Source organism: Hipposideros armiger, unplaced genomic scaffold, assembly GCF_001890085.2.
Source record: "Hipposideros armiger isolate ML-2016 unplaced genomic scaffold, ASM189008v1 scaffold_54, whole genome shotgun sequence".
In the NCBI taxonomy this organism is placed as follows: domain Eukaryota; kingdom Metazoa; phylum Chordata; class Mammalia; order Chiroptera; family Hipposideridae; genus Hipposideros; species Hipposideros armiger.
Window position 1 is genome coordinate 1,963,172 of NW_017731404.1, and position 22,815 is coordinate 1,985,986.

The 22,815-nt window shown below is 42.5% G+C and overlaps 1 protein-coding gene across 1 annotated transcript; it reads left to right on the plus strand.

The window, feature by feature from the left end:
- Positions 1–5,625: 5,625 nt before the first annotated feature.
- On the plus strand, positions 5,626–22,815 carry PARD6B (par-6 family cell polarity regulator beta). The gene is made up of 3 exons (XM_019640988.1): positions 5,626–5,977; positions 10,920–11,142; positions 19,641–22,815. Exons 1-3 carry the CDS (start codon positions 5,912–5,914, stop codon positions 20,468–20,470), a joined length of 1,119 nt encoding a protein of 372 aa, XP_019496533.1. The 5' UTR covers positions 5,626–5,911; the 3' UTR covers positions 20,471–22,815.

A 22,815-nucleotide genomic window follows, 5' to 3' on the forward strand; every position in this document is an offset into this window, starting at 1 on the left:
CACTTCTTAAATTATATAAATGTCTAACCACTATGCTGTACACCTGAAATTAATATAAAATAATATTGAATGTCAACTGTAATTGAAAAATTAAAAAAGGTGGGGGAAAGTGAAGGGGAATAAGAGATCCAAATCTCCAGGTATAAAACAAATAAATCATGGGGATGTAAGGTACAGCATGGGGAACAGAGTCCATGATATTGTGATAGCGTGGTACGGTGCCAGGTGGTTGCTGGACTTATCATGGTGATCACTTCTTTAGGTCTAGAAATGTTGAATAACTATTGTGTACCCCGGATACTAATATAATATTGTATGTTAACTATATTTTAATACGTTTTTAAAAGTAATTAGCAACAATGATGATAAAAGGTAACATTTATGGAGTCCTGACTCTGTGCTGGGCCTTATCCTAAGTGCTTTGTACATGAATTAAGACAATTAATTTATCTTATTTTCCTCATTTTACAGATGAAGAAACCAAGGCTAAGAAGAGTTAAAAACTTGCCCAACGTCACCCAGCTAAGAAACAGCAGAGGCAGGATTTAAATGTAGGCATCTGGCTTGAGTCATGTTCTCAATGGCTACTCTAGGCTGACTCTTGGCCTCTCTAACTAAAAAATGTTCATTAGAAGGTTGCCCTGTGTGAAAACAAAAAGAAGGGTTTATTACACATTTCTGTTTTATTTCAAGGAATTTTTTTTCAAAGGCTTTCATAAGCAATATTATTTGCTAAATAATAACCACGAATATTTGCGCCACACTTGATGGTGTTTTCACGTAGTTTCTCCTCTGATCCCAGCAACAATGTGATGAGGTGGGCACTGCCATCTCCTTTTATGGAGGAGGAATAGAGGCTCTGAGTGGTTACTGGAACAGGGACAAGGTCACTCAGCCAGCAAAGGAGCAGAGTGAGGGCTTAAATTCACATCTCTCACACTTTAAAAAATTAAGATCTGAGTGCCTCCAAGTATAAAGGTTTTTCATGCTGCTACTTAAAAGCACATAAGGTCATCTTTGGGAAAGCTTCGCACAGTTCCTGGCACCTGGTGGGACCCTCTTAGATATTAGCTATCATCATCTTCACCAACACCTCCTAGGAACTGGAATATTTCAGCTGATGACTGCAGCCTGTCTGTTGACCCTGAAGGAAAGGTTACCCTTTTCATTCCAGTTCACCCCTGATATTGTTGAAATAATGATCAATCTCCATTATCCCCCGGGTACCACAGAATGTTGAGAGCTGGAAGAAATTGTGGAGATGATCTCATTCCCGCGCCTGCATTTACAGATGGAGAAATTGAGTCCCAGAGAGGAAAAAGGTCAGAAAGCAAACTCTTCAAGGGCAGGGCTTATGCACAGTGCCTGGCACATACTGCCTCCCACAAAGATGGTTTTTACCTTAAAGGCACCTCGCTTCTTAAAGACTACAGGAGATAATCCACTGGTTTCTGGAGCTGTGAGCATCCCCCTCCCCCCCCCCAACCCCACGCTGCCCTCTCACAAACTCCTCAAGTGTTAGAAGCTATTAACCAGAAAACAGATCATGTGACTTAATTCCACCTCTGCTAAAGAGCTTAAAATGCTTTGGTGAGTAGTCTGAGATTCATAAATATACACTTCAACTCTTTCTGAAAGAATTATTAACCAGCTCCATCAAAACTGGAACTTGAGCAATCAAGGAGAAAAAGAGCTAGCAAGAGAAACTTCTTGAAAAAAAATTGCACCACCATTATATATGACTTCTTGCCACCTCTCCCCCCCCCCCTGCCTAAGAGTTGGAGGAAGAAGGAAAGAAAAAAGTATAATTATGCATGACATGAATCAATAAAACTAATTGTGGAAAATTACAAACTCTTTTCATCCCACAAGAGGTTCCAGATGAACGCAACAGCGTGTTTGGTTGCAGAAGAACTTAGAATGTGTTGACTAGGAGGGTAACGCAGAAATGTAACCCTCACTAGCTTCTTTCAGAGGGTGGAGATGGGCTGGAGAGATTTGACAGTTGTGTGGGTGTGATAATCAGTGGTAGCCAGTTCTCAACTAATGATTTTGGGGAACCTATAATTTATAGAGTTCGTGTCATACACTTACCTTACTTATCTCCCTAACTCACTGAGTATTAATTCTCCCAGCCATGGGACTAGCTTTTCATTCCACAAGCAGGGTCTTGATCAGCTTTAGCTTGAGGATTTGGGGGTGGGGAGGGATGACAGAGAGAAAGGAGATTAGGATTCAGTCTTCAAAAGAAAGAAACTGGAGTATAAACCCTTCTCTATGCTTTTCTCTGGGCCTCATACTTCTCAAGAAAGGCTGCAATTCAGGCCCTGCAAACAAACTTGTGGCCAGAACAGTTCTCGGAATGAAAAAGGGTTCCCCTCCTCCACAGCACCTTTATCACATTCAAACTATTTTGCACATTCCTTACACAGCCCAGGCGCACTCCTGAAGCAGGCCTCAGAGCAAATTCCACTTAGGAGATCCAGGAAGCTCTGGCCTTGGCCCTCCCTTCTTCTGGAAAGGAAAGTCCAAGTAAAGAGGGAGGGATGCCACACCCGGGGGAGGGGAGAGAGGATGTGACAGCACCTGCAGGAATGCAGGGCCCACGCAGGTGTGTTGGCACCCACGAACTTCCTTTTTAAAAGGGCCTGATAAATCAGTACTGATAACAGTAATAAAGCTCAGCCACTCAACAATCGCTCACACAAAACTGGGGCCCTCACTCCGTGGGTGTGGCCCTGGTAACTGGGGGGCGGAGAGTGACAGCCGAGAATAGAGATCCTTAAAGGTTGTGACTCTTTCTAGACAGCGTGGGGGTCCCTGGGACCTTTTTAGGGGATTCTCAAAGCCACAACTATTTTCACAATCCTAAGATGTCACTTGCTCTTCTCATCCTCCCTGTCTCACAGGTTTACAATGGAGTTTTCTAGAAGGGACACGATATGTGATGATATCATCACCCTGATGACTGCTGGAATGTGTGCTTGTGTATTCTTGTGTTTTAAACATTTCTCACTTTTAATTGTAATATGATGACTATTGAAAGACATCACACACATAAACAACATACTTGGGGGCCCTCCTAATTTTTAAGCATATTAAGGGTTCATGAGACCAAACAATTGCACTGCCCCATCACAGGACCATGCTTCATTGCCAACTCAGCTTGAGTCACATACGAGGCACGATCAAAAAAATACGGTGAATGTATTTTTTTACATTTACTATATTAAAAGACACAGCACCATTAATCCCCCTCAAAATACTCCCCCCTCACTTCAAACGTATCCCATCGTTCTTGCCACTTTCTGAAGCAGTTCTGGAAGTCCTGTTTCATGAGTCTTTACTTCATCCTCCATCAGGACAACACTGTGTCACACATTGCTTCTGGTATGGCAATTTCTGTCAAAAACATTCCAGTGTGTCCTCATCTACCACATTCACCAGATCTGGCACTGTGCGACTTGTGGCTCTTCGCAGAAGTCAAAATGACCAAGCAAGGTACAAGTTTTGAATCTATTCAGGACATCGAGGCAGCCACGACAGCACAACTAAAGATACAAAAGAGGACTTCGAGAACTGCTTCTGGAATGATGGGGTGTGTTGGAATTGAGGGGGAGTATTTTGAGGAGGATTAATGGCAATGTGTCTTTTACTGTAATACATTTTTGTATTTAAACATTCACCAATTATTTGATCACACCTCATAGTAGGTGCCTTTGACCAGGTGGTAGAGAAGGCATTCACCTTGGGATGATATCCTTTCCAACTGTACTGCCCCCCCAAAGGGCCGGAAAACCTTAAATTCCCCCACAGGCAGTTGATGACTTAAACCCCTTAGGGCAGCGGTTCTCAACCTGTGGGTCGCGACCCCTTTGGGGGTCGAACCACCCTTTCACAGGGGTTGCCTAAGACCATCGGAAAATAAAAAGATATTTACATTACGATTCATAACAGTAGCAAAATTACAGTTCTAGAGTAGCAACGAAACTAATTTTATGGTTGGGGGTCACCACAACATGAGGAACTGTATTAAGGGGTCGCGGCATTAGGAAGGTTGAGAACCGCTGCCTTAGGGGGAAAGTGGGCCAAAGTTAGCATGGAGAAAGCACACTCCCTTAGCTCCGGCACCCAGCAAAGACATATCCGAGTACCTGCCAGGAGTCAGGTACCATGCTACACGCTCAACAGTGAGCACAGCAGATGTGGTCCCTGCCTTCTCAGAGCTTTCATTCTAGGGTGGATTACTCACAAAAAAAATATGGGAAAAGTGGAACCTGTCACAGGTGTGGGGAAGGAGGCATGCGAGGTGTTGGGGGGGGCTTGATATGAGGGGAGGAAGGCCCTAAGGACTCAGATGGAATGAGGGCCCCTAATTAGCTCTTCTCCGCCAATTCCAGTTAGAAACCCCACCGGCAGGCCCAGGCCCAACTCATAGGAGTGTTCAACAGCTCTTTGCTGAGCAGTAGCCCCTCAGTGAGCCCTTCTGCAAATGGGGGGGTGTCTCCTTCTCACCTTCCCAGCAGGGCCAATGCTAAACAGGGTCCCTGTGAGCAGAACCCGGCTCTGAGGTATTTACAGGGAAGGATTCAGTCTTTTGTCATCAGGGACAGTGTCTGTCACTGACAACACAATCCAGAGGCTGTCATTGATGGAAACCGCAAATGGCCAAGAAATGATTGGAGGAACGGGGAGGAAGACTTTAGAAATGAAAAATAAATAAAAAGGGAAAAAAGGAAGCCCTGGACCAAGGCGGGTCTACGAGAAATCCTCAGGGAGGCAAGGCCAGCGAGGAGCCATCCAGGGCCTCGGCCCACTTTCCCTCCCTCCGAGCGCCCACTCAACCACTTCGGACCTGACCGACTGCAGAGTCGCCACCGACAGAACCAAGCCAGAAGAGCCCTGAGGCTCTCCCTCCGTAACTGTTGTAGAAGCGGGAAAACTTTAAGTTTGCAACCAGACTCGCAGCCTGACACCTAAACGATGCACATGGGTGGTGGAGGGGCGTTGTTTCAGGCTGCAGCATCCCAAAGTGGAGGTGGGGAGGGACACACAGGGGACTCCAGCAGTTCCACGGATCCTCGGCAACGCGATCGGCCGCGCGTCCCAATCCCCAGCAGGGCTCGAGCCCCAGACTGGACCCGGGCAACCAGCCGCGCGCCTGCGCGTGCGCAAAAGGCCCACCCATTCCTGCTCATCTCCAGGTGCGCTCGCGCTTCCGGCCGGCCTTCCCGGGGCGGAAACGCCAGAGCCCGCACATGCGCTTTCCAGCTCTCCTGCTCGGTCACGGAGCCCCACAGCTTCAGGTGATCCCGCCCCTCCCTCGCAGCGCGAGACCAATCGCGCGGCGGTGGGCGGGAATTTCTAGAAGACGGCCCGCCCAAGCTCTGTGCGAGGCGGGTGCCGATTGGTTGGCGCCTCGGGCGCAGGTGCGCGCTTCCTATTGGGCGTGGGCGGAGCGCGAGCCGCCGAGGCTTCTCCGGAGGCTGCAGGTGAGCGCGCGCGCGCACGCGCCGCGGCTCCCGCCCGGCTCGGGTGCGCGCGCGCGCGGGCTCGCGGGGGAGGTGGTTGAGAGCGAGGCTGCGGCGCCTGTCGCCTCTGCTCCGCCCCCTCCTCCTCCTCCTCCTCCTCCTCCTCCGCCGCCGCCGTCGCGGCTGCCGCCGAGGCCCGGAGGGAGGGAGTCGCGTCCCCGCCCGCCGCTTCGCCAGTCCGACCCTCGGTCTCGCCGTGTGAGGAACCAGCCGAGCGAAGCTCTGCGCGGACACCCAAGCAGCTGCCGTCCCTCTGCAGGTGCCTGTGAGGAGGCCCCCGGGCCGCTGCCGCGTCCAGAGCCCGCCGGCCGCGCACTCCCTCCCCGCGCTCCCGGGGTTCGGCCCGGCTGGAGGAGGCCGCCGCGGGGCCCGACCTCAGCATGAACCGCAGCCACCGGCACGGGGCGGGCAGCGGCTGCCTGGGCACCATGGAGGTGAAGAGCAAGGTGCGCGGGGCCCGGGCTGGGCGGAGCGGCCGTCGTGATGGGGGCCGGGGCCTGGGGGAGGCTAGGGGACGGCCTGAGGCGCTGCCCCGGAGCCTGGGACGGTGGAGGGCGCGGCGGTGGGATTCAGAGGCGGGCGGTGGTGGATAATAAACTTGCTGAGAAGGAAGCGGAGAAAGGTGGGGGCCTTGTGCCTGCTCCTGGCCCAGGTAGCAAAAAGACCCGTGGAGCATTTTATCTCGTTCCTTCAATCTCATTCCTGTTCAAGGATGGGAGGAAGGGCCAAGATGCAGCTAAGGCGTTTGAGCGCAGCGTGCTTTCTAAAGGTTTGGGGGGATTCCGCCTCCTGGCCTATGAGTAAAAGGTGTCTGGAACACCCGTGGTCACAACATGTTGCCGCTTTCTGTGGTTCAGGGGTGCATCGAGTGGTGAACGAGAGAACCCAGTGAACTAAAGAGCCCTTGGAAAGTTCGCTTTGCTTCCTGCTAGGGATTTTTCTAGCGCTAACTTTGGTATGCATTTAATCTATGAAATGAACACTATCACCTTTCGCTGGAGTAGCACTTCACAGTCCGAGTCTGGATGCTCTTTTCATTCCATCATGCTGCCTTTTCACATCAAGGGTTTTCACTCTTGACCAACGGCATGCCAGTCTGCTGATAATTACGTCGGTAGCCACCGAATTCCTCAATTGCAAGGCTCCCTGAGCAGAGTAGTCGATAGGGATTAGTTAGGGAATGCTTTTCCAAAGCAGGTTTTGAGCTGGAATTGGAAGGTGATCGGGGCCACAGGAACATTTTCAGCAGGTATTTCATGAATCGAAGAGCCAAAAGGAGCTTAGATAATCTAGTCTTAATTCGCTGAGAAGACAGAGTGTGACTTCGCCAAGCTCTGCTTTTCAGACCAAACCTTAAAGCCCTTTTACGGAGTCATTTGTAGGCATTACACCCTGAGGACATTTAAAATAGAGTTGGGAAGACCAAAAGACATTAAAAGCATAGGAGAAAAGTAAAAGCATACCAACATCAAAAATAATGAAACACCAATGAATGTAAGACTACTAAGAATGCAAAATCAAGGAGTGATTTTGAGTAAAGTGGGGTAAAGAAAGCTCCCTGGAGCCTGTGGGTAGAATGGTTTTTATTATCTAGAGTTGATAAGCAAAGTTCTGTAAGTTGTTGTAACTGAGATCATCACATCAAGAATATCAGCATTCATTTTTTAACATCATTTTACAATGTTATCTGTGACTTAACTTGTATCAGGATAGGTACCAGTTTCAGAAACCATTCTGTTTAATAAGAATAGAAATGTAATTAGAGCAGTTTAAGGGATACTAAGGAGTATGCTCTTCCTTTCATCCTCCATGGACCTGTCATAACAAATTGAAGTGACGTACTTGAACTAAAGGTTAAGATGACTCAAAATAGAGCTTTTCCCCCTAGCAGTATAGTGGTAGTAGTGGTTCATGCCCAATGGTCGAACCTTCTCATGGCATTTCTGTTATAAATCTAGTTTGGTTTTGTGGGAGTTGAGGTTAAGAAAAGAAAAACATTTATGATATTGCATGATCTTAAAATTCAGTTTGTGGTCCTGATCTTGGTAGCAAGTCAGTAATTTTTTTAATCATAGGGAAAAAATGAGTAGGAATTCTAGGTGCACTGATAAATACAACCAAATAGTAATTTATTTCTCAGACCAGGAAACCTCGATCACTTAGGGACTGGAATTTCAGGCTTTCTGCCTTTCTGTCAACTGACTTGTTCTTCTTTCCCATACTTACGTCTAAACTATATGTTAAATATTTGACCTGCCATATTGTACTGTTAGTGAACCATGTCTCTTACATAGACTCAAGGCATTCTGAGAACCTGCAGGGAATGAAGTGTCATCCTACTATTGTTCTAGCTGGTGATAAATAGACACAGTATAGATACTATTTCTAGTGTGTCTGTGACACCTTGTGTTTCAAATATGTATTGTTGATACATTTGCTTTTAATGGATTAAATAAAACACTTGTCATCTTTACTATTTAAAAATATTTGGATAGATGTTTGTAACAATATTTCCTTTTTCACTGCTTTACTGATATCACAGCTTTTTGCAGACCTGATCACTAAGAGGTTAGGTTGTAACCACAATTAGGTGATACGCAAATCCACATTTCAGGATCTCTTTCTTTTGCATAGAAAAGAGTGTCAGCTTTATTATCTTTGCTCATGAAAGGGGAAAATAGTATAAATAAAGTAATGGATAATGCAAATGTAGCTATAGTTAAATTGTGATACCAGGTACCATGTGACTTTTCTTTGGTAACTTATTTATCTTCCTGTTTCTACAGAGTTGGGAAAGTTCTTAATAATCAAGGTGGTGTCCTTTAATAACCTTGGAACAGTCTTTGAGCTGTACATTTCCTAATTATTATACATGGACAGCCATAATATTGAAATTAAGTTTGCATTTCTAGAATGTAGCAACAGAAGATAGGAGGAGGGTGTTTATTCATATTCTGGGTGGCCAGGAAGAGGGAGACCAGGCTAAAGAAGTTGTAAATGGTTCCCATAGTGAATAGTTCTTGATTAGTCTTAATTTGATCTCTGTCGTAGTATTTTTCTTCATGTAATAAACAGCTCTCTTAATCCTATTGTTTTGATGCAAGAAGCATAACAATTTCTCTTTTTTTTCTGCTAACATTTGCAAAAGGGCACATCTACTGTGAAGCCATACAGTTTTCCATTGTTTTCCGTTGTTTTCTTTTATCATAACATTTAAGCAAGGGAAAAAAATGTTGAGCAAAGAATTTTCATCCAAAAGCTTTGGGAAAAACATTGAAGCCCTAAATTGTTCAATTATTAGATGTTACTCCCATTCATGTACCAGGGGATGTGATAAACCCTGGGATGAATCAGAAAGCACTAGGAACTTTATGTTGTGATACCAGAATAAAGAAAATGGAGGAGAAACTGTGACTTTTGATAACATCATAAGAATCACTCTGATATGAAGGGTGTGCCTGAGTTTTTATTTACTTTGAAATGAGAAGGTGTGACTAAACTTTTTGAGAGCTTCAGGTATGAGTCACCTTATTTTCTTGACAAATATTAATGTTTATGATTCAGGAATGTATTTTGAAAACTATTTCAATTATTTATTAGAGGTAAGAAGTGGTGTTAGTGACTTCTTTAATTTTTTTTTTTTAAAGATTTTTTTATTGGGGAATTGGGGGGATGGGAACAGTGCTGGGGAATTGGGGGAAGGGGAACAGACAAGTTGCTGTCGTTTTGTTCTTCAGACGTTGCTTTACTGCCCAAGTTGGCACCATCACCGCGCTCTTCCCGGGCAAGGCACATCCAGTTGCCGGCTTCTGGACGGCTGCTCACTGCGGCTAATGGCTGCTCACACTGGCTGCTGGCCACACATGCTGGCTGCTGGCCACACACGGTAGCCCATGGCAACCCACTGCCACAGGGGCTGCAGCCTACGCCGTCACCGGCGACTCACGCCCTCATATGTGGGATCCGAACCGGGGCCCTCTGGCATCCCAAGCCAGCTCTTAACCATCGCGCCACTCGGCCGGCCCTTACTTTAATTTTAAACTAGTGAGTAGCGAGGGTATAAGCAAGGTAGATGAACTTCTTACAGAAAAAGCTGCAACTCTAGATATCCCATAGGGTACTTGGGAAAATGAATTGACATATTTGTAACCTCAAATTATTCTGATAGGTACTTTCTGCATGATGCTTAAGGCTGTCTTAGTGGTGCTAATAAGAGTTATTTAAAGGGAAAATGAGTTCAGTGGCCAAACACATTTAGCAAACATTTGTTTAAACGATTTTTTTTTTTTTTTAAATCAACCACAGGAGTTAACCGAGCTTTGAATATCTGGTCTCCACTGATTCCTGAGTGTGATTATAGTTATGTAGCATTTTCCAAACTTACATGGCTAGTACACTTTTTTGAGGAAGGCCCAGTAATCTTTCTTAGGTTTCCACATTTGGGAAAATGCCAGGCTAGTCCCATAGTTAGTCATATAGATCCTGTTTATTATGGACTAGATGAAGCCAGCCCTTAGTGTTGAGTAAGAGCCACTTTAATAATTGGACATTTGGAGAGAAGAAGTGTAGATCCTGGAGTAGGGATGCAGACCTGAGAAACAGAATTGGGAAGCTAAATATTGGTGCTCTCTGTTGGTGTGATCCCTTAATACCTCTCTGATGTAATTATTCTCTTTATCTACTAATTGGTGAGCTTGTGCAGGCCTTAGCCTTTTAATCTCTAGGGTCTAGCTCTGTGCCAAGCACATAAACACTTCTTGCATTAATTGGATATTTGTAGGACATATATTTGATGTGTTAATAAAGCTTTTTTTACAGTATTGACATAGGGAAGATGCATCTTATCTCTAGACTTAGTTCTTACATGAGATACTTGCATTTGTATCATACCTTAAAAGCCAAGAAGCTCAAAGTCCTTTGTGTATATGTTTCTGTTAATTCTTGCCACTTCCTGTGAAACCATAATCCCTTTTATGGGGGAAGAAACTTAGATGCTTTTTGCTCAAGGCTTGGGCACATCTTGTTACCCTGTGGCCTGAGTGAGGAGAGTACTGCTGTCAAGATCCAAGCTCCAGACAGGGTTTGAGCTGAGTCACTCACTGTGCAGGATGGTCTCCAGTGAAGCCTGGCTACCCCGGGGATTGAGTTGAGCCTGCATCTCTTGAAGGGATGCCCTTCAGAGACACGGCAATGAGAAGGCACACTTCTGTGCCTTTCTCAATGCTGTTTTATCTCCAGGTAATGAGGTTTCTGACAATAGACTGTGTTGCCAGAACTATCTTCTTTATTAAGGGAAATTATATGCCTGTTAATTTTTCTATGGCATGCATTTTAAAATTCAGTCCTGTTACTTTTTTTTTTTAATTAATATGTTTATTATATTTCTAGTTTGGAGCAGAATTTCGGCGGTTCTCACTGGAAAGATCAAAACCTGGAAAATTTGAGGAGTTTTATGGATTACTGCAACATGTTCATAAGATCCCCAATGTTGACGTTTTAGTAGGCTATGCAGACATCCACGGAGACTTACTACCTATAAATAACGATGATAATTATCACAAAGCTGTCTCAACGGCCAATCCACTGCTTAGGATTTTTATACAAAAAAAGGGTAAGTACCACTGTTTACAAAAATTGCTTGAGAAATAGCAGTTTATTTTCCTCATTGATACAGCATACACAGACTTTGCCACAAGCTTAACGGATAGACATTTTGTGTGAATCTTCTTACCATATTAACTAGCAAGTGGGTTTAAAACATTTGTGAGATTATTGGTTTAATGATTATCTTTATGCTTCACTGAGTATACTTTAGAAACTTTGTGTTTTTAATTTAATTTTAACCTCTTAGATTTATTTTTTAATAGAAATTAGGAATTTATTGAGTCTTCACTTCACTGAATGGAATTTTGTCCGTTCAGAAAGATGTGGTAGGAAGAGCATGACTGGAATCAGAAACATTCGAATATCTGGTGGTGACCGGCTTTCAAATGCTGTACTTGTTACTTAATAGAGACCTGGAGGAAAGTTAGTTATCCTCCCTGGGTCTCAATGCCCTTTTTTATAGACTGACCATATTATCTCATAGGATTATTAGGAAAATTAAATGAGCTAAGTGCAGTGCCCTGGCATATAGTAGTAGTAGGCAGGCATCAGTAAATGTTTCCTTTCTCTTTTAGAATATTTTTCACAGAAATAAAATTAGTTACTTTTCAGGAAAATTATTTTGGAGGAATGTAAACATTGATATTAATCTTGCAAAAGAACATTTGAAATAACTACTCTATATGGCAAGCATTTTCAAATGTAATTTGAGTCCTAAAACTTTTTTTTTTGGTTTAACTTCATGGCTGCCTTCCTGTGTGTCTGTCTATCTGTCTGCAGATGGGGCATGTCGTGTGCTATTTATTCCTTTGTCTTTGGTAAATGAAGAGGGTTAGAAAGCCAGCACAGAGCAGCAGGCCCTAGCATTGGTGGGATAATTAAAGCTTTATCATGTTTGTAAACCAACCCAGAAAGCAATTTGGGAGAATGGGGAGGGATTACCCTTGAGGATGAAACTTTCTTTCCAGCCGGTTGATAAGCATTGGACCACTCCCAGGGCTTTGAAATTGCGCTGATTATGTATCTTTGCTTTCCTGGGTTGGGAAGAACTAAAGTCTACCAACAAAATAAACCTCCACTTGACTATTGACAAAATACTGACAAATACACAATTTTCCCAGAGACCCCCTGAGATGAATTTTGTAGATAACAGCTATGGTACAATTAGAATATTACTTCAGAAACATTAACTTGGCTGTCAGGAGGAATTGGAGTGAGCAGCGTTCTAGAGGAGAGAGCAGGGAGCAGGCGGCGAGGAGGCAGCTGCGGAAGGGGCTTGGGGAGCCAGGAGGTGAGGAAAGCAGCAGTGGAAATACACGCGAGTAGTTGATAGTCACTACGCCACTATGCTGGATGGCGTAGCGTTGAGAAGTTGTCCAACAGAGAGGAGCTTTCTGGGTTTGAGCCTGATGCTGGGATGGTGCCGTAAAGAAGCAGCATTTGGAAGAACGATTGACTTGGAAAGAAAATCAGTTTGGTTTTAGGACAAAAAAGTTTATCTGGCTGGCGAGTTTCAACCATGTCATGTAGGAAATTGGAAATGGTAGACTGGAACTTAATCTAGAGGCTAGTCAGAGAGAGTTGAAATTTTCAGGAGTACACATCAGGACTGGTGGAGATGAAGACCAGGGAGAGACCCTTGGAAAGCTGTGTGTATTGGGTTGTCGGAAAAGTCATGACGTATTTTTCTGTTTTTTGTTTCAAAAATGCGTCATGACATTTCCAACAACCCAATAGAACAGCGGTTCTCAACCTGTGGGTCACGACCCCTTTGGGGGTTGAACGACCCTTTCACAGGGGTTTCCTAAGACCATTGGAAAACACATATTTTCGATGGTCTTTGGAACCGAGACACTGGTCCTCTATCTGTCTCCAGGCGTGTCCGTCCACATGCAGATACGCCCACATACGAGTACCAGGCTTCAAGACAAAATTTCATTTATTTGTAATTAGAAATAAATATTTCATAATATATAATTACACATTGTTTTTGTGATTAATCACTATGCTTTAATTATGTTCAATTTGTAACAATGAAAATACATCCTGCATATCAGATATTTACATTACGATTCATAACAGTAGCAAAATTACAGTTATAGAGTAGCAACGAAAATAATTTTATGGTTGGGGGTCACCACAACATGAGGAACTGTATTAAGGGGTCGCGGCATTAGGAAGGTTGAGACCCACTGCAATAGAATGTTGAGAAGAAAGAGCTGCTGTAGAGGAGAGAGGGACCAAACATTTGAGTGGAATTTATCATTGTAAGCAGACTATTTTAAATCATTATTGTTGAATAGTAGGTCTTTCTTGTTAGCAGTTGTAATTTTCATTAAAATTTTAGTTGCTCTTTGGAACATGTATTCAAATGTAGAAGGACTATTTTTAACTACTACCGTCTGACAAAATTATCCCGGTCTTGTTAGAAAGAGTATAGGAGTTGATTTATACCACCACCTGTTTTTGTTCCTGGAATTGTAACACTTACATGATCATGGGATTAATTGTAACATCTTTTAAGGTGTGGGTATCTTCTGCTATTTCCTTTTTAAATATGTATCTATGTGGACAAAAGTTTTCTGTGTAGTAGAGGCAAACGTCCAGTACAGTTAATAGCCCTTAGAGTTTGGTTTAGAAATAGGCAGTCCATTCAACAGTTAATTTTTGTTTTTAAAAATATAAATTTGATATAAATATGACTTAAGCAAATAATGAACATTAAGTTGGTCAGTTCATCTCTTCATTAAACCCTCTACTGGCTTTTCATTGCATTCGGAATAAACTCCTTCCTGGTCTGGCCTTCACAAGCTCATCTACCTCCTCAGTTCTGCCACTCTCTCATCACAGCCGACCACACTGGCTTTCTCTGTGTCCTCAGATTTGGTTGCCGTCTCTGCTTTTGCACCGGCTTTGTCTTCTATTGAGAAAGCTTTTCCTTCATTTCTTTCCATGGCTGCCTCCTCTTACTTCAGATCTTAGCTCACATAACTGTCTCAGAGGGGTCTCTTCTGACCACCCTGGCTAAAGCACCCCCACACACACACCCCGCCCCCATACACCCCGCACTCCTCCCCCCCCCAGCCTTTAGCAGATTAACTACCCCCTGAAGACCTGGCATTACCTTATTTAAATATGAGTTAACTTATTGTCTGTCTTATAGACTTACACAGTGCTCTGGGACTCACGGTGATGCTTTTTCTTTCAAAGCTTAACAGATGCTTAAGTAGAAAGCTGATTTCATGTAAACTTTAATGGACATTAAATTCAAGAAACTAACATGAAGCATGACATTTAGTATAGTTAACACTTTACTACTTAATTACAACACATTTTCTGTTGTCTTGGCTTGTTGATTCCAATTTAGGATCAACAGGGCAGCAATTACCCTTGATACAGTACCAAGTGATTTTTTAAAAACAAATTTCAAAGCCATTTAAAAATTTAAAGCCACGTGATCTTTTAAAATCCAATACACTCTACTAAAGTTTCTTTGATGTGAAAGCTCACAATTGAATGCCTAAACGACTATTGCGTGAACTCGAAGATAGTGATGAAAAGCTTTGTGTTTTATAATAATTTTTTTGTGGGAAGAAAAACTCCATACTCAGTTTCTAGGGCTCTTATCATGGAAGTAAAAACAAAACAAAAAACCTGATATCTTAAAAGTTATTTTCACAGAGAGGACTCGCAGGCCTCTTGCCAGCCCCCATCCTGTTGGAGTTTAGTCTCCTCATTTGTCAGAGGGAGAAGGTACCACGCAGGGTTTTCCTTGTCTGGTTGTCTAGGTTATTGTGCCGTAAGCAGTATTAGAAAAGAGGTACAGGTTGTACATTTAAAAAATAGGTCATTTCTGTAGGTTTGGAATACAGCCAGGGAAATGTGTATTTTTAAAAAACTTCCAGGTTGCCCTGATGATCTGCCAAGTCTGGGGTCCGTTGATAGGCTCAGACTCTCGCCAGATCTGATCAGAATATCTACACCACAACTCCTTGCTATATCACCATCCGTTTTTGTATGACATTAGCCAAATACATTTACATCTTGGGTTTATTCAGAGGAGTTTGTTAGAAACACTAGAAGGGCCTTGCTTTAAACATGGTCTTACATAGGGCGTAGCCACTTGGAGCTGGGCAGGCACCTGAATATTCTCTTCAACTTCACTGTGCAGTGGACCTTATTTTGTAAATGTATCATAAGGTTATATTTTAATGAATCAGGGTTTAAATTAGAAATGGTCTAAGGGATATACATTTTAATAGTAAATTGTAAAAGTTTAACAAAAGATATGGCCTCAGAAATAAAAATAAAATAAAACAAAAAGAAAAAATTGTGGAGCAACATCTCAGATTATGATACCAGTTCTCGAGACCGAAACCTGGGAGTCACCTTTGACGCATGCCTGTTTTTCAGTCACCAGCCTATTAAAACTGTGTTTGAATTATTTTTCAAATGCTTTTCCCCGTCTCCACCACCTGCTCCAGGTGAGGTACCTTCCTAAGTCACTACAGTGATCCCCACCAGCCCCTCAGGACCATGTTCCTGCTTGCGCCCAGAGTGAACTTTGTCAGCAACCAAAACCCTTGGTTTTCTTCCCATCGCCCTTAGGCGGGGAGGTCCTTAATCCTCCTCAACGCTTCCCTGGAGGCCCAGTTTGTCCACCTGGCCCCTGGCTGCCTCTGGCCCCTGTCAGCCTCGGACTAGCTCTGGACTCCTTCTCCGTCCCCACCCACCCTGTAATCTCACTGCAGTCCTGAGTCCTGAGCCACATAACGGGGTTTCTGTCAATGAAGCAGACCACATACATTAAAGGGACCCCATCAGATTATAATGGAGCTGAAAAGTTCTGTCGTAGAGCATCGAGTCACTCACGTGTTTGTGGTGATGCTGGTGTAAACAAACCTGTGCTGCCAGCCATATAAAACTACAGCACATACAATTATGTACAGTACATGATACCTGATTGTGATAATAAATATGTTACTGGTTTACGTAGTTACTGTACTATACTTTTTATTGTTATTTTAGAATGTACTCTTGTTAAAAGAAGTTTGCGCTGCTGACACCAGCAGCACCCTCGTCTCATGTCGTGATTACATCATTTGCTCTTGAGCTTGATTTAATTTCATGTTGTTTGCACAGGTTTGTAGCCTAAGAGCCAGAGGCCAGGCCATACAGCTAGGTGTGTAGTAGGCTACTCCATAGGTTTCTGTGCGCACTCTGGGATGTTCCCACAACGATGAAATCACCTGAGGATGCGTTCCGAACGTATCCCCGTCGCCAAGTGGCCTGTGACTGTACCTGGGATGTTATTCCTTCCCTTCCACCTGATTAGCTGCTGCCTCCTTTTCCAGCCTCAGCATGAGCCTCACTTCCCTGGAGAAGCCTTGCCTTCTCCTGTGAACCCGGTTGGGCTCCCACAGCACAGGCGCGGCGCAGCCCTTGGCACCTTGGGGACGATGTAATTGTTTGAAACTGTCAGCTGCCGTCTCCTCACTTAGACTGTAAGCACCATGGAAGTGCGCACCCTACCTGTTCTGTTCGCGGCACCTGCAGCACAGAGCACGGTGCCTGGCCACATACAGGTGCTTCTGAGACACTTGGTGATTGACTTTTCTTATGGTTGGAAGAGAAGGGGTCTGCAAAATTTGAATATTGCTTTAAAAGTGACGTTTAATCCTTTTAAAGTTGCCAGATCTGTTTCATTTAACCATTTTGGAACAAGGGTTGGCAAATGAAGGCTTGCTGGCTGTTTTGTAAATAAGGTTTTCTTGGAACACAGCCATGCTCATTCCTTTATAGGATTGCCTATGACAGCCTGTGCGACGGAGCCTGTGTGACCTGCAGGACCTACAGTATTTGCTGTATAAAGCTTTACAGAGGAAGGCCATAACCCTTGGATTAGAACAATTTCAAAAATTATTTCATCCTTCCCCATCTTCCTGCTAAACTTGAACATATCATAATCTTGAACTTTCTTGAAGACCCCACTGTGAACTGTTACTGTTTTATTACTGTACAGAGACGCTGATGGTGTTTATGTACTTTGTTTGTTTTTTAGATTTGCTTGTTATCCACTGTAGGCTTTTATTTCTTGTATCTGTGCCTGCCACTCACTCGTGGGCCTTTACCATCCCTTGCTCTGAATCTGTCACGTATGACTCGGTGAGCCAAGGAGTGAGATAACCAGGCTTTTCAGAATTAACGTATAAAGAGTAAGAGATTCAGAGGGAGGGCCTGCAGGGAATTAGGCTGTTCAGTGGCCTTCCAGGTGGATCCCTGTCTGTTCCAGTTAGCGGAGATTGCCGGCTGAGGGACAGGCTCAGGGTAAGTGAGGTTTTGCTGTAGTATAAGCTTATATCGGGCACTTGCATAAGGCTGGCTTATACAAGTGGAAGGTTGCTATGAACCAAGTTTTCAAACTTTCTGTCTCATTGAGTTCAGTGCTTTGATATACATGCTCAGGTAGAAAGTGAACTCCCATTCCCGGTGGACATTCACCTTTACACTTTAAACTAACACCCTGCACCCTGGCTTTCTGCCAAAATATTTCTTTTCCCAGTGGCTGGAAACTGATTAGCTAGATGGGAGAACAAAGGAGGCTTTGTACTGGGGCATATTGCTTTTGAGAATTTAGCAGAGAGCATTCAAACAGTTTGGATGGGATGCCAAATTATGCAGATTTGGGGTTTTCTGTTAGGTTTCCCATGAATAGGTATGTAGGCAACTTTAATTTTGTTTTTAGTTTGTATGGTCTGGAATTTCCCTTATAAATATGTGGGCTTTCTTCATTGGTTGTTTTAAAATGAAAATATAAAATTTAGAGAAAACACATTTAGTAGAGGATGATCGTTGTTAGATTTTTGGCCAAATTTTGCCAAAAAGGTTGTTGTGTCAATGGATTATTTCCAAAGCCAAATTATAAATTTCTGTCTCTGTAAGAACAAGTGCAAATACTTTATAAATAAAGACAAAGTTATCCTGAAGGGGGGAAAATGCCAAAAAATAAAGTACCCCTAGTCTTGTGTATTTCTCTGAATATCTTTTGAAAGATGTTCAAGTAGCATGAGAAGACATGGAAGTTCTCCACTCTCGGACACATGGCTGATACAACATGGGAACACTAAGTATTGATTGGCCTAGTAAGAAAACCTAGGGCCAGTCTTTTCTCTGTAACTTAGTTTGTACCCTTAACTTCCTGGTCTATAAAGTAGAGGTGATAATACTTATGAATAAGAGGGAGTGAGAGTCCAGGGAGAGAAAACCAAAGGCCAGTACAGACGGTGATACTAAGACTAGCATTTTGAACTAGTTCTTTTGTTGGCGGGGGCAGGGGGGTGACTCTTACGTTTTTAGTTTATCCCCAGTTGTTTCTGAAACATGATTTCAACTTTCGTGCCTGCTATTAATTGCATTTCCTTTTCTCCTCCTCATTTTCTGATGAGATGGTTTGTTTGTAGACTGTCTTCCTTCAGCAATGTCATTTCAGAATATCTGGTTTTAGGGGCCCTGTGTTCCCTTAGTTCACATCAGAGATTATAAATCGTTGGCTTGGAGAATGAATTCAACCCCCAGATGCTATTTAGCTCAAACAAGTTTTTGTTGTTGTTTAACTGGGTGTCAGCATTTAAAAATGGAAGATTTTGACCTAAAAAACAACACTCGCAGGCAAATTGAATTTGGCCACTCAAATTCCTGTAGCACATGAAGCAGAGCTTCCTGGAGTGAAGAGCAGCTGTGCCGTTAAATGGGGCAGGAGCCCTCCCACTTGCCGAAGCCCTTCCCTCCCGTAGCTGGTCACTACCACTGAGACAAAATGTCCCTGCACTTTATTGTTTTTCACACAGTGAAGAAAAAAGTTAAAGTCTTATACCTCAGCCTCTTTCAAAAGTGTAAAATTAACTCCCTCAGAAAACAGAGGGAGAGTGTGTGTTTGCAGAATACCTGTATTCCTGTGTTTGACATGCATTCATCTAATTACATTATCACTTAGTGTATATTATCTGCTTTATTGAATCACACTGTCTGCCCAGCCAGCCTCTAATGCAGGTATTTGAGTTTGTTCTCTTGATCTGCCTTGGGAATCCAAAGTGGCCCCTTGTGTGTCATTGAGTTGAATATGATAAACAAGCAAATTAGAGGTATTTTAAACAAATGAAGGAAAAGTATATTTTAAGTAACTTGTTTAAAATGATGTTTAAGAATGTTTGTAAGACGCATCAGAATTTCATTTGCCATACTTAATGTCTCATAGTTGATGAGCTTTATCAAATTTAACTTCAACATTTGGTAATTTTGTGTGTACTTGAGAGGGCCACCTAGTGGTTTTTCTGGTATAGCCAATCTTACTGCACTACATTTTCACCTGCTTAGAATAAGCTAATGTTTAACTAGTGTGTTTATGTACCAAATACATTTTAGTTATCCTTCCTGTACAGATTCAGCTGTAGATAAATGGGTGTTTTTACAGCATTTCTATAATTATTTTATTCTATTTTTAAACAGAAGAAGCAGACTACAGTGCCTTTGGTACAGACACACTCATAAAGAAGAAGAATGTTTTAACCAATGTATTGCGTCCCGACAACCACAGGAAAAAGCCACATCTAGTCATTAGCATGCCCCAAGACTTCAGACCGGTATCTTCTATTATAGACGTGGACATCCTCCCAGAAACGCACCGTAGGGTTCGCCTGTACAAATATGGCACCGAGAAACCCCTAGGATTCTACATCCGGGATGGCTCCAGTGTCAGGGTAACACCGCATGGCTTAGAGAAGGTCCCCGGGATCTTCATCTCTAGACTTGTCCCTGGAGGTCTGGCCCAAAGCACAGGACTATTAGCTGTTAATGATGAAGTTTTAGAGGTCAATGGCATAGAAGTTTCAGGGAAGAGCCTCGATCAAGTGACAGACATGATGATCGCAAACAGCCGCAACCTCATCATCACGGTGAGACCAGCAAACCAGCGGAACAACGTTGTTAGGAACAGTCGGACCTCTGGCAGTTCCGGCCAGTCCACGGATAACAGCCTCGTCGGCTACCCCCAGCAGATGGAACCGAGCTTTGAGCCAGAGGATGAAGACAGTGAGGAAGATGACATTATCATCGAGGACAATGGGGTCCCACAGCAGATCCCTAAAGCCGTTCCTCATGCCGAGAGCCTGGAATCATTAACGCAGCTAGAACTCAATGTGGGGGCTGGACAGAATGGTTTTATTCCCTCTAATGAAGTGAGTTTAGCACCCATAGCAAGTGGCACAAATACAGAATTTGAAACGCATGCCCCAGATCAGAAACTCTTAGAAGAAGATGGAACCATAATAACACTCTGAAACCACTGTTGGAATGCTTTCTGAGCGAGGGTGCCATGGGGACTTGTACATTTGGCTAGTCTAAAGCATATATACCTCTGAACCAGTGACTTGGACTAGGCATGAGAAAAAATAATATTGCAAGCTTAAAATGTTACTAAAATTGTAGTTTGATAATTGCTGATATAAACTTCAGTGGGTCAGAGGTGAATTTAAGTCTAAAACAGGGGCCTTTGCTAATGACATCATGTGCGTTTGCTGTTTTGTCTGTAGAGCACTGGATGGTAGAGCACATTCTCAGAGCTGTGAGAGGACTAGATCATTTCCGCTGAAGTGGTTGCACATTTAACCTGCTGTGCAGAGCCCAGTTAATTTTTCCTTTAACTATATTTTTAAAAATTCTAATGTGAAGAAGTCTGATTCTCTCTTTTGGTACTTTGGGGACCTCAGCTCCTATGTTCCTATATTTTATTTTGATTTTTTTTTTAATGTTCTTCCGTTGTGAATTGTAACAAGTAACTTTTTCAAGAGTTTTTTTTCCCCCCCCTAATTTCTAAGAAATCAAAGCGATTGTTTTTAGGGGTTGCTTCCTACCTTATAAAGTGTTGACACTATCTTCGTGAAGTAAGAAGCTCTAACCATCGTTTAAGTTTGTGTTTGTTCTTCCTGTTGCTTTCAGATTTACAAACTCATTCCATGTGGGTGTAACTGATCCTAAAAGGCAATTCCATCGAGTCTGAGCACATGGGAGACTCGCTCCCTTAACCATAACCTCTTCTCCACATTCCCAATCTCATTGGAAATCATTCCTTTTGTTGTGTGTGTGTGTGTTTCGTTGGTGTGCTTTTATACTCTTGTAATGTATTTGAGTAGTGCGAATCATTTTGGATAAAAAAATGCACCCAAATTAAGAAGTTTTTACACACAGGACAAACTTGTGCACTTTTTATATGAACAATTTGGGTTTCCTTAATGGGATTTCTAGGAACACTGCCTACACTTTATGAAAATTATATAGTATTCACCTTTGACAGGTAGAGTTTATCGCTATTAATTTTATGAGGCTATTTATTACTTTCCAATGCATCCACTTAGAACAAGTGAAGAGAAAGGCTGCTAACCTTCATTCCTTGCCTGATTTCACAGTACCATGTGCACAAACACTACAGTATGCTTGTACATAGAAACTGAGAGGAGTATAAAGCACAGAAGCTCCCTGTGGCTTATGGGTATTTCTCTCAGAGTTATTTATTGATTAATTTTATGGTAGGGCTAGTATGGATACCTTTATAACAATTGTGTGCTATTAACACATTGTGGACCAGTGATGCAGATTTGCGTCTGTATATTTAAATGCCCCGACCTCAATGTGTTAAAACAATGAAGAATCAAATGACTCCGTTTTGAAGGATATTTTCACTATATGGTCAAAGTATATGAAGAAGTAAAGTCTTGATTAAATGAAGCTCACTTGACTCAGAATACTTACATGTATTTTGTTCACATTACCACTAAACATATTGTCACTAAACTAGTAACTGCACAACATGTAATACAATGTACTTTCTGTTGAATTCACCGAAGTTCTTCCACGTCTATACCACTATTTTTTAATGGCATTCCAGCTTTAACATTCTGTGGGTTTTGTAAATTTGGCTCTTGAATGGCAAAAATGTTACTATGTAGAAGGCTAAATTTCATCTCTATTATAAGCGGTGCAGGGGTTCAACATTTTAAGTAAAAATACTTTCACACACTACCTCTCTCTCTCTTTTTTTTAAACGAAGTTTTAACATCAGAACTTTTCTCGTGGGGAAAACAATACTTCAGGGCTTGACTTTTTGTACAAATTTTAACTGTAAAATACAGATTTGTCTTGTATGTATTCATGAAAGTAGAAATCAAAGCTGCTAGTGCTTTTTATTTTAATTCTCCTGCTAAGGGTATATGTCAGTGGTGTTTTCAACTAGATCTCTCATTTAAATTATTGGTAAAATAATTGATTACTAGACGCATTGTAGAACCATCTTGGTTCTACAATAAAATGTCAATTCATTGGTAGTCTGAATTAATTAATTCAAGTGTATCTTATTAACAAAAATATCAGTGGATTCAGCATAAAATTTTACTAAATGTCAAGCCTAACTGTGAATTTTGTTCTGTATCTTTTAGTAAATTTATGATAATGTTCTCATGTGCTATCAACAAAATATATGTACTTTTGTGAACTGAATTTTCTAATTAAATTTTACATGCGACAACATGATTTTTACATGAATGATACTTTGTTTAAACTATCAAATGTCAGTATTTTACTACAATTTTATTATAAAATGTACATTATCACTAAATGAACTTTGATTTAA

Excerpts from the sequence above, each read along its gene's own strand:
- PARD6B (XM_019640988.1), top strand. The coding sequence starts at position 5,912 with ATGAACCGCAGCCACCGGCACGGGGCGGGCAGCGGCTGCCTGGGCACC. Across the intron at positions 5,978-10,919 it reads CCATGGAGGTGAAGAGCAAG|TTTGGAGCAGAATTTCGGCG; the intron begins GTGCGCGGGGCC and ends TTATATTTCTAG. Across the intron at positions 11,143-19,640 it reads GATTTTTATACAAAAAAAGG|AAGAAGCAGACTACAGTGCC; the intron begins GTAAGTACCACT and ends ATTTTTAAACAG.